This window comes from Equus quagga, chromosome 15 (assembly GCF_021613505.1).
Source record: "Equus quagga isolate Etosha38 chromosome 15, UCLA_HA_Equagga_1.0, whole genome shotgun sequence".
Lineage (NCBI taxonomy): Eukaryota > Metazoa > Chordata > Mammalia > Perissodactyla > Equidae > Equus > Equus quagga.
This window is the reverse complement of record NC_060281.1, coordinates 9014205-9026589: the sequence shown is the minus strand read 5'-3', so window position 1 is coordinate 9026589 and position 12385 is coordinate 9014205. Positions and strand designations below refer to the sequence as shown.

General features: G+C 36.2%; 1 protein-coding gene across 1 annotated transcript in view; it reads right to left on the bottom strand.

Moving 5' to 3' along the window:
- Positions 1 to 11553: 11553 nt before the first annotated feature.
- The window catches only part of KHDRBS2 (KH RNA binding domain containing, signal transduction associated 2), a 515709-nt gene continuing 514877 nt past the window's right edge, over positions 11554 to 12385 (bottom strand). The window contains exon 9 of the mRNA XM_046641311.1: positions 11554 to 11706. Coding sequence (XP_046497267.1) covers positions 11609 to 11706 — 98 coding nt within the window. The 3' untranslated portion in view covers positions 11554 to 11608. The remainder of the gene's footprint in view (positions 11707 to 12385) is intronic.

Here is a 12385-nt window from a genome sequence, read left to right as displayed (position 1 = left end):
ATGCTCTGCTGCCATTCATAGAGTTTTCATGACCAATGCTTTTGGAAGTGGGTGGCCAGGTCCTTTTTCTGAGTCAGTCTGGAAGCTCCACTAAAACCTGTCCACCATGAGTGACCCAGCTGGTATTTGATATCCTGGTGGTATAGCTTTCAGCATCACAGCAACGTGCAGCTGCCACAGTAAGACATTCGATAGATGGGTGGTGTGGTTCCCTGATTGGAAATGAGCCTCGACTGCGGCAGTGAGAGCACTGAATCTTAATCAGCGGACCACCATGGCTGGCTATACATACACATACATGTTTATACATACATATAATGTCATATACAATATTAGCATTTTACATATAAATAGACATAATTTACATATATCACAAATAGTACGTAAATATCAGATTAGAAAAAGATAGAAGCAAGTTGATATTGATTCATTTAGTTATATTTGATAAACACCTTCCATCAATTTGGATCAATATACTAGCTAAGATTTTAAAAAGTTAAGCCTTTTCCCAAGAGGGCTCCAATTTTTGTTATCAGAGAGGTAAAGCCTGGCTGTTCTTTCCCAAAATATTTCTTGAACATCTTTAAACCAAGATGCTTTGCTTGATGACATTTTTCCTTATGTGACTAGCTCGGCAGACTATTTGGCATCCACTGAATATCTTTTAGCTGTAATTTGTCATAAGGCCACTTTCTTTTGAACCTATTTCACTTAGTCCCAGCCTATCATTTCTAGTCTCATTTGCAGGTTAAAGTGTTTCCTTGAGTGATGTAAGGAACTGGTAAGTTAGGGATGGAAAACTATGTGGGTTCAGTAAATCATCTGAATATTACTTAAAATACACAAAACACCTTGGACTTAAATCCTGAGAGAATTAATTAATGGTCTCCTACTTCTGAACAAGCAAATCAACTCATCATTAAGTTTTACTTATTAGTAATTAAACTTTTATAATATCCTATGTTAGACATCATCCTAATAATCTAAATATTATAAATAAGCATCTTTTATTATTGAGAGTCTTATAGAGTTAATGCTTCCGACAGGGTCTATTTTTTACTCACAGTATACGGTTTTCCAAACTACAGGCTTCTTAAACTGTAGGTTGGAGCACAGTATCTCTCAAACATCAATATCATTGTAAAGCAATGTGATAAAATTACTTTGGCATATGCTTGGAATTCATAGAGTTAGTACTCTTATATTTTAATATCCCTGAACAATTCTGAAGGTGCATGATATGCAGCATTTTTCTAAAAGTACAAATTTCAACTAATGTACACTGTGAGAAGTTGGTGCAAATTTTTGTTCCTTACTCACCAAAGAAATTTTCTGAAATGGGAAAAAAAATCTGCTGGTGGAAGTGAAGGGAAAATGGAATGATCTATGAAAGCAATTGCTCTGGAACAGACAAGTGAAGCTCCAGCTGCAGTCAATAGCAGAATGTTCTGTATTTGCCATAAAGGGGAGGCGTATTTTTAATTTCTAAAGTTACTGCCTTATGTGATAAGTTGCACATGACGGTAATTTATGGGAACTTTTAGATCTCAGGACATTACATTCCTTGAAGTTTGCAAGGGGTGGTCCAGCTTCTCTTTCTCATATTGATGTTTCATCTTACCACTTCTAATGCATCTTTCTCAGCCTTCTGGCTACATTCCTTTTCTTTCTAAATCTATGTCTTTTCTTATTTTCATGGTCACTTTTGTTCTGGTGTCCTATAATTAAGTATAATAAAGTACAAAATACATTTCAATAATGTGTATTATTATTGTATCTATTTAGGACATATATCTATGTGTTGTACCTATATATGTATCTATATAGAGACAAGAGATAGTAAAGGAAAACTCCATTTTATTTTTGCAATCACGTGGATTGGGACAAATCAGTACAATAGAGCATGCCACTGTAAACAAATAAGTAAAAGTAACCATGGCTATTTTTCTAGAAATATATCTTTCTAGTTTATTTTTACTCTTTATTGATGTTTTTGTTATTTTGTTACTTAGTATATCCCAACCTCCATGAAGGCTAAGTTCTATACTTAGATACACACGGCTCCCATTTAATCAGTGGTCAGGTGGTCATATCAATAGAGTCAGGCACAACCTATACAGAATTTAGAATTATTATACAAGGCACTTTCTAGGTAATTCAGGGTGAAGAGATATTCTGAATATTTTGGCTTATGCGTGTAGAGGTGTTTAGAAATTTATTATCAGTCTTTAAAGTTTGTACTACTGATCTTGGCAATATTCATAGTAAGAGAATTTCCTCAAATTTCTTTTTCCTAGTTTGAAGAATGAATTACATATTTACATTTTGGTTCCCTCTCAAACTTAGTTTACCACCAAACTTTGTCATCAGTCAGAGGGGATGGTAGACTGCAGGGGTTAAGGATGAGGTCTCTGAGTGTGACAGCCTGGGCTTAGAGTCCACCCCACTGCCCAGCGATGTGACCTTGGGAAGGTTACTTCTCCTTTCTCAGACTCAGTTTTCTCATTTAGGAAGTGAGGATGCCCTAGAACTTTTATTGTAGGATTGCCAAGAAAATATATAAAGTAATTCATAAAAACACTTAATAGAGTCCGTCACATGGATTATGCATTCTATTACTGCACATGCATTTTCTGCACCTTCTTCTTTTTGAAACAGTTTTACCAAATTATTGTTAGTCTCACTTTCATCTTTAGTCCTATTTCAATGTGAACAATATATGTACAACATTATTATAAGGTTCTTGTGTATAAACATGTCTTATAATACCTGTTATGAAGATACCCAAGATGTTTGCTTATGAATATAATGACAAGCATTTCTGCAACTGTTTTCTAAAGCCTACATTAGCTGAATATTTTAGTAAAGAATATTTTAAAAATGTGTAGGCTGCAAACTGGTTTGGATAATATGAATATTTTGTGGATTAAACTAGCTTTCATTTACACTTTTGATACACACCGTGAAGGTATCTTAAAAATTTTTTGTCAAGGAAAAATAATTTGGGTGAGAATATTAACTAAATTTGGGGAGGATATACACACGCCTGTATGATGTTACTTTACACACCTCACAATTCTGTGAGTAGGTGTGATTATTATCCCCGTTTTACCTATAAGAAAACGGAAGCTTGAAAACTTCAAATGGCTTTGCTCACACTCCAGAGCGCGTCCTGCGGGTTACAGTTTTACAGGGAAATGATCACACCGCGATTTAATCCTCCACACACAGATCACCCGGTGTAAGTGGGTATTAGCTCATTTTGTCACAAAGAAACAAAATTCACCTCATTTCCGAAAATTAAAATTGCATATGCGTGTACAGCAGAATCCCATTTCAAATGAATAAATAAGTAACAAGCAGCTGAGGAACGGAGGAAGGAAAGAGGGAAAGGAAGAGAAACAAAATCAGAAAGAACATCCTCTGAGGGGTCGGATTACAGACTTTGGGTTTTTACATTGCATATTTACATTATACATTGTCATTCTTTAAATCCTGAGCATGGATTACTTTTGTAATTAACAAAAAAGGAGACAGGCTATAAAAAAAGAATTCCTCCTCCCAAAATACCAATTCACTGGCAATTCTGCCATATTTTAAGACAACCATTATTTGTGCCTGAATGATTTACTCACTAGAAATGAAATAAAGGTCTTTAAGAAGTTAAAAGATTACCAATGATAAAAGGCTTCCAGAGAAGTTTCTCTGATGGAAAGTGGTATTACTTATTTTAAAGATTGCTGCCTTATAAGAAAGCACAAAGCAGCATATCTAATATTACTTCTAAATAATTATCTACTGGTCAATAAATTTATATTCTTAAACCACTAAAAGGAAAGTTGAAAGAAATAGTTTAAAAATTCAATGTTAATTTCATTAGGAAGATTGTCTTTATGCAAAATGTAACTATAATCTTCCCTGTTTGAAGACATTTAAAATTGGCTTTATTCTGCTCACAGATTTTATGCATTGATCTTAGTGAATTCCATAAGCTTAGTTATTTCTAATTTTAAGCTTTATACTTTGAGACTGGAGAACTTAGATTAATTGGAGACATTTTCTCACCTACTGCCGCCTCTTATACTTTATAGCTGAGAAATCACGATTTTGTAACGAGGAGGTTATATATAAATGTTAACAGTTATTATTTATTCATTTTAATTAAATGCAATTTTTCTCTTTTCATACTTTTTGGTTTACAATAGACATGTATTGGTTTCATACCTAACACAACAAACGTTTCTTAACGCAGGGGCTCCGTTGAATAGATTGGACAGTGCTCGCTCCCCTACAGTCATCAGCTGCCTTTCTCTTTGTCTTCTGTCATCCCCTTGTGCAGTTGGGAAAATGACAGAAGACACTGTGAAAGGAGGGGCAAGACGGTATCAGACAAGCTGAAAAATGTCCTGGTGTCAGAAAAGGCAGCCTATGAGTTTAGAATATAGGAAACACAGTCCACCTGTGTTAGCGCAAAGAACCAGACAGAGGGGAGGGGACATTCTCCTAGTGATGGAAGTCACCCTGAGAGGCATCAGGGTGATGGGAAATGTACATCTAGTGGTGACATTTGCTTCCAGAGAGGGTCTAAGAAGAGGATCCAAGACTGTCCAAATTTCTCTTGAAAATAGGTCATTCACTACATCCCCCTGTGAAGTATGAAACACGGTGGAACAGAAACTTGAACAAAACTAGCATTCAGGAACTCATTACCAATTTTTAAGATGTCTCATTTTGCACTTTTTTGGTAAAGGAAGACAAGTTGGCTGTTGTTAAGGCATCCAGTGGTGTTTGAATCAGGCAGCTTCCTCTCAGTTCCTTTCACAATAAAATGTGGGTGACTGATATATATATATATATAAAACAGCATATCAAGTAGAGTGACCTTTTCCCTCTACTGTAAATAATCTTTTGAGTACCAATTAATAAATTCCATGTAAAGAGACTATGAAATTAAACTTTATGATGAATATGGAAGACTGGTGCCTGCCAGCCAACAAGAAGAGCTGTCTTACTGCTAACTCAGATGTTTTAATGGGCAACTAGAATATCCAGACAAATGTTACACATTACATTGGCAACAGGAAATACTTTGTTTTTAAATATTTAACATTGAGCGACACCCTCACATTGTGCTCTTAACACACAACTGCATGGCTTATACAAAGATATTTCTGGTTTGAAATTGACTCTCCTACTTTAAAGCAGAGTTCTGATTTATCGATGGAAGAATAAAAGCCTGAAATTGCTTTCATGCTTATTTAATCATGCGAGTGTTTTTTTTTAAAGTCAAATGGCATTTAGATTATAAATGAATTCATTTGTTCTACGAAAGGCTGTAGTCATGCTTTATGACAAATGTGGGATACCTTCATTTACATTTTTCAATGATGGAATCAGAACTTTTGAAAGAATGACAAATTTGAGGGAAGATCAAAGCAAAGATGCATGTCAAGTTAAAATATTTTACCAATCATATTTTTAGTCAATATTCGTCATATTGCTGCAGAATAGAAATTATGTTAAGGCTATCTGAGATTTTGGATTCTCTTTTCAATCAAATTCATGCAAAGTTGGTAATCACTATAGCATTTTGGAAAATGTGTAGATTATCAAACTTTGTTTTAAATACTGGCTTTGCTATGTATTAGCAGTGTGACATTAGTTAAAGCTCTGGACTTCAACTTCCTCTTCTGTAAAATGGGGTTAATTGTACTTCCTTTGCAAGCTTGTTATAAGGATTACAGATGTTTCATGTAGGTTTTTATGTGAAAACTATGGTACTTTGCCTGGCAGTATGTTCAGAAAACAGATGGCCCCACTGTTAGCATTGTTATTACTATTAATACTATACCCTCACACTAAACAGAAATCATGTAATCACTTTTGTAAATTATCCTACAATTGGGTATTTTCAGTCACGTACTACATAACGTTTTGTAGTGAAAATTGGAAGCTTCCCATGGACCCCGCAATGGATGGGATTTTCAGTAACAGGAGGCTCCTTGATACGGAGACTCACTCTTGATATTTGGCGAACTCAGATTACTGATTACTGATCACTCTTCTCTGTTCCCTTAAAAAAAAATCCTACAAACTGCTATTATTACGTTAACCAAGAGACATAGAGATAAAGAGAGAGAGAATGCTATATATTAAAAGGGTTACATTTTAAGGGGGCGTTTGTGGTTTTCAAAAAAACAGTCTATATATTTTTAAGTGAAGAACTAAATGCCCAAGAATCATATTTTACCAATATACTTTAAAAAACTATTTCCTTTAGAAGAATTCATGAGAACCTTTAATATGTCATTCTGTGCCAAATTTATTTAAAAACTGTTAGTGCTTCAATTGTCATTAAGGGAAATAGCCTTAGTTCCATTAACATACTGAAAGTGAAAATTATCTAAGTATTACAAATAAGACCTTCAAGCATTATTTGGTTTCTTAAATGGCATCAAACTGATTCTGATTGAATCATACTTGAGTGTAGTAAAACTTTTTGTTGGACAAATGTTAGCAGGCACAAAGACTTTCTTACTTATTAATGTTATTACTACTATTTAAAATGCTTTGTTTAGTGCCCAAGCTAGCTACCTTCGGTGTTTTGGTGAGTTCTCCACTGACATAGGCTCAGTAGTGTATCAAGAGTTACAATATTATCTGAACAAGTGTACGGAGCATGTGCACGGATGACTTCAAACTACACTTAGATGGAATGTACTGTAATTTAAAAATCCTAATGTGCCATTCAAGTTTATGTGACTTGCATGAGGTGGATGTCAGACATGACAATGTTTGTACAGACAATGCCGAAGTGGCAAGTTACCTCTTCTGCTATCTTTGGGAGCCAGAACTTTGAAATTTGTGAGAACAGACATCATGTCATGAGGGGATCCAAATGGGACCCAGCATCACTCTCTGAAACTGTCAAGAGAAGAAGGCATCTGTGACAGGGCAGATGTTCATTAGTTAGGACCACTCTCTGAACAGTTTTCATTCCATCAAACGTTTCTGCCAAGAGGTCGCTAACTTACGGAAATTCTCATTCCCTGTTGCCAGAGAAACCTACTGTATTCATTTCTGATGAAGAGTCAAGCAAGTTATGCAATAAGTGACTACAACGAGTATATGGTTATATTTTTCTATACCTCAGCTTGATTTCAGTCTCAAGTCCCCATTCTCCCAGGTGGAGAAAAATAATCTCAGTCAATTCAGATTAATTTTCATCAGGTGTTCCTCTATCAATTCAGGGATTTATTTTCCCCCTCTCTTTCCTGGGTGTTGGTGGCAGGGAGCAGATATCTTCTCACCTTTCCATGTTGTGTCCACTGATCCATCAGGATCCCGGTCAGTGTTGGTCCATGCCGATGCTACGGCACCATGCCCTGCCTTCCTGCAGAGGCGAATGTGTGTGGTTGTCTCTGCCACACCCGCTCCACACTTGCCAGGATGGAGAAACATTCTAAAGAAACATTGTTCTACAGGACTGCACATGGATCACACTGCTGGGGGGACTTGGTGAAGCTCGCTGCCTTCCCGGGCGCCGCTGAGACAAAGGTCCCCTCTGTGTTCCAAGCCTAGCTGAGGCTTCTGTTGGGTAACTGACAACGGTGCACAGACCCCATACTCAAGGCCACACTAACATCTTACACCACTATATCAGATATTGCTGCCTCTGGAGCTCTCTTCTTATGCTGGACAATCTTATCTTGTAGATGCACGGAGGCAGGTGGATGGGAGACTTTTATTAAGTAATTAATTTTTGAATGAGAGTCTTTTAAATCTACTGTTAACACACACACTTTATGTCCAAAGTCCATCAGAGTCATGTTACTCAAAATGCAGGCTTTTGAAGCTCAAAATCCCCTTTCTCACAAATCATTGTTTTTGAGCTTTAAGAACTCTGACTTTTAAACACAAAAGTCAAGAAGGTTCTCGTCTCGTGTTCAGCACTGGGGTTTCGGCTGTGATAGCCCCGCCCTGAGTTAATGCAATCAAAGATCTCGTCTGAATGGTAAGAGATCCACAGGATTATAAAACAATAAAAACAGTAACAATAAAATAAGTACAATGGATCCAAAAATATTGATTAATATATCAAAATAGTAACAAACTGTGACCGCTTTCTCTTTCATTACAAGCTCAAGCTTATTGTTTGCAAAGGATCAAAGGAGAAAAATATGCAAGATATCTGGATTAGAGATTCTCCCTTTCCTTGCCTTATAAAAACTGTAACATTTTTAAGACTCAAATCAGATAAGGAATGTTACTGATAAATAAAATTTGAGAATTGCATTCTCTATAACTTTCAATCTTTGATTCTGCGGCTTAACAAAGGGACTTGATGAGTTGAAGCACATGTGGTATTAAATAACTATTTTAACAGTTTGAATTTTAGAAAAGCTATCTTGGATGAAGAGGCAGTTGGTAATTGTAAAAATGACTAAATGTGAGGTTTTCCCTGGTTGCTTGTGATGGTTTCCTTAGGAATAGCTCTCATTCTTTACTTCAAACCTACAGCGGCTTCATTTTATTGTTCCCATAAAATCTGAATGCTTTAACACAGTACTCAGGGCCAACTGGGAGCTGATGCGGCTCACCTCTCCAGGCTCTGCTTTCGCTCTGCACCTTTCTGAATCTGGCCCTCAGGACTCACTGACCTTCTCCTTTCTCTCAAACACTTCCTGAGTTGACGCAGCCTATTCCCCTCACCAGGCGGTGCTCCCTTCCTCCTCAAGGACAGGCTACCCCCTGCATTCCAGTCCACCCGCAAAGGTCCCCCAGTCTCTGTCCTACCTCCAGTCATAAGGAATCTTCAGGCTCTCTCAGACCTCTCCTGTGGCACTTCTCTAAAGCTATATTTGTGTAGGAAAAAGAAAGCCAGATCCAAAAGGAGAAAACTTGGGTTTTTAGCCCTGTTTCAAACGTCGTGGCAAGGCCATTTCAATTGTGAGTGTCAGGTCAGTCTGTGGACTTCGTAACTGCCCTGGCACTGTTTTCAGTCTGAGGTTTACTGGCTAAGGTTTTCAACTCCCTGTGTGCGAATGGCAGATGAGGAAAAAGTTAGTGATAAATATGGTGAGATCAATGGGGAGAATAATGGTAATGTTTATTTTATTTGACCAAATAAATGTTAATACGTTATCTCATTGACAAAGGGTAGGCAAGGGGTTGGTTATGGGGTTCCCTTTCCCGTCCCTCCATCTCACCTGACAAATGTGATTTTCTTCTCTTGATCGCAGAGTAGAAGTTTTAATATTCTTTCTTTGTACAAGTAAGGAGAGGTAATATATCGTAGTTCATAGCAAAGAAAAGGGTTGAAGATTAACCACTAATTCACATTTCCTTTGACAAGCTTCTGAATAAGCTCAGAAAGCATTGCCAGGTAAATAGCAAGTTAGATCACTTTATTTCAAAGAAGATAAAAATAACTCAGTTCTTTGACAACAATCTCAACCGTTTCAGTATTTCAACAGGGTCATTTGGTGTTTAGCTCACTGCCATAGCTTCTGGTTGGTAACGAGTATCTATTTCAGAGTAGATCAAAAATAAGCTTACCTCTATCTTTCTTGGCCCATCGCATCTGCCATTCAATTATGTGCTCTTTGCTTGTGTGTACCTGAAATAGTGAGAAAGAATAAAAAAAGAAAATTAAATATAACTCGACAGCATTTTGCGAAAGGCAAATATTTACAATTTTAATTAACGACAGACACATACTTCATAAAACTATTAGCATGCAACTCCAGCTGCAAGAACTGAACAGCAATATGCCTAAGCTGGTTAGCAGCAAAAAAGTAAACCAATCACATCGACAAAAGCCACCAGAAACAAAAAAACTGTATTTACAAGATTAACAGTTTTGGCATTCATCCCTACCATCAAGTCTTTCACTTTGTTTTTTCCATCAAAATTTAGCTTACGTTTGATGTTAGCAAGAGTTGCATTACTATTATTGTTAATTTTAGTTCTGTTTATTACCTTGAGGGTTATATATTGTAAAATAATTTTGGTGCCTCTAGTTAATGTTAATTAGTTGTTTTAATAACCTATAGACCTATTTGTTATGTTTTTGTAGGTTTACTTTTTTAACTATCAGGAACTTAATAACGGAGAATATTTAACATTACTGTTGCAAAATTACAGAGTTACTGTTAGTGTTACCTGTTTAACGTTTAGTCATCCTTTGAGTCCTGCGACATATTTCCTTAATAATCATCAGCCATCAAGTCTGATAGTCTCAAAAGAAATATCAGCCCTCTAAACTGCCTTCAAGGGCGGTGATATTTAGCACTGAAAATTACAAATAAAGTTTTTGAGGTTGAATAGCAACAACTGGCCAGTGACACTGATGATTTGTTTGTCAAAACAAATTGTCATCAACTACGCAAATGAAGTCCACGCACTCCTTTGAGTGAAAACAATAAGGTGAATCTACGCGATGCTTACATGTTGGATGGGATATTTAATGTGCGGGGAAACTCAAAGGTTGAAGAACTAGGCATTTAGACAGTGGTAAGTGGTAATCTTACCTCTTTATACTCCATTACTCTTTCTCACGAGAGACATGCTAATGCAAACAAGTCAATCAGAATTTGTGTTTAGCAAGATAAAGCTTAGAGGATAGTTTAAAATCCATTTATTAGTCTAAATCCATTTTTTTCCATTAACATGTTATACATTAGTGTTTACTAACCATGATTCATGTAACAGTTTAGTTTGTTAACTTTTAAATTATTTAACAACCATAAGTTATTAATACATTTTTTAAGTATTACACAAATATCTTAAAACAGGCTTGGGTTCATTTTTGTAATTTTTAAATAGAAAACATTTTAGGCATCTCTTGAAGAAGAAATAAAGCAGGCATTTAAAGCTAGAAAACAAGTAATTCCAAATTTAGTTTTTACAAAAGTTTTCAGCTTTATTGACAAATTATGGCAAACATATTTGACAAATTGTGGTTTCCTATTTAGAGAAGCTTACACATGGAACTTTATGTGTGTTTTTTTTCTTTTTTAACAAATACAGGTTAAAACACTGAACAAATTCAGTTAGCTACATACATACAGTAGCTGCTTGTTTTCAACCCCATTAAAACAGCATTTAAAATTAAATTTACAAACTTAATATCGAACATCTTCATCTAACTAACAGATATTAAAAGACAGGTTAAAACATCTTATCTACAACTTTATTATCAGCTAGTTCAAAAATCATATTACAGTCTTTTAGCAACCCTAAACAAAGTTTTTACTAGTTGATTGAGACTCAAAATCTGCTAACAGATTCATGCTCTTTCTCAAAGAAAAAAAAAGAAAAAGAAAGATTACACACAACAATGAAAAACAACCATGAGAATATCATCCTACTGAGTGGTTTATAGACAACGCTTGCCAATGTCTTTGTTTTAGTCCGTTGTAAAATAATACTAGTGTCAATGTCACGCCAACAGTATAGGGGGAAATACAAGAAATATATGGGAGTAATCATGAGCAGTTACCCCTAGAATAGAAAAAAAAAAGGACTATTACTTGTCTCGTTGCTGTTTATGTGGAGACCACAGGCTATGAATTGTCTTTGAGGTGAGGTCACGGTGAGGAGACCTTCAATATCTACCATAGGGGTGCTCCCTGTATCCCCCTCTGGCTGACCTTGGCGGCGGTGCCTTCAGGCTGGAGCGGCTTGTGGCCCATTCTTCTGGTGCTATGAACAAGAGAAAGATGGTAACAATGATGTGGCTTCACAGTTATCAAAAACAGTCATTTAAGAAGCAATAGTCGACTGAGGAGAAGAGAATGAAAAATCTCAACTCTGACGGCTAACGCCGTACTACATTTCCACACGGTGAAATCATCCAAAAAAGTATATATTTCGAAATGCAGCCACTTGGGATTAAACTTGCAGGGCACTTTTCAAAGAAGAGCAAGTTAAAGTCCTTGGACTTTACCCACATATATCATGTGTTAAATTTCTATGTGTTAAATTTCAAAATAGAAAGAGGAGTCTCAGTGTAAACCACTCCTCATTTGATCCCTTACACAGACCAGCGATTCTTAGCCCTTGATTAACTTGAGAATCTTAAAATGAAACAAAACAAAACCAAAAATGACTAATGCCTGTTCTCTGTCTCCCAAAGCAAATGCTTAGAACACTCCACAGGGTGGAGACCTAGGGTTTGGCATCTTCCCAATGCTCCCCTAGATGACTCGTATATGGTCTGGGCTTGAGATCCATTGTGCTAAATTGACCAAGACAAAGTTAGCGAGAGGTAAGCAGAATATGGAGTAGGGTAAATTTTAAGCAGCAAAATCAATAAAGAAAGGAAAATTCTCATATCAGTTTTTCCAAATAAACAACTTGGGAAACAGAGGTATTAGTACAC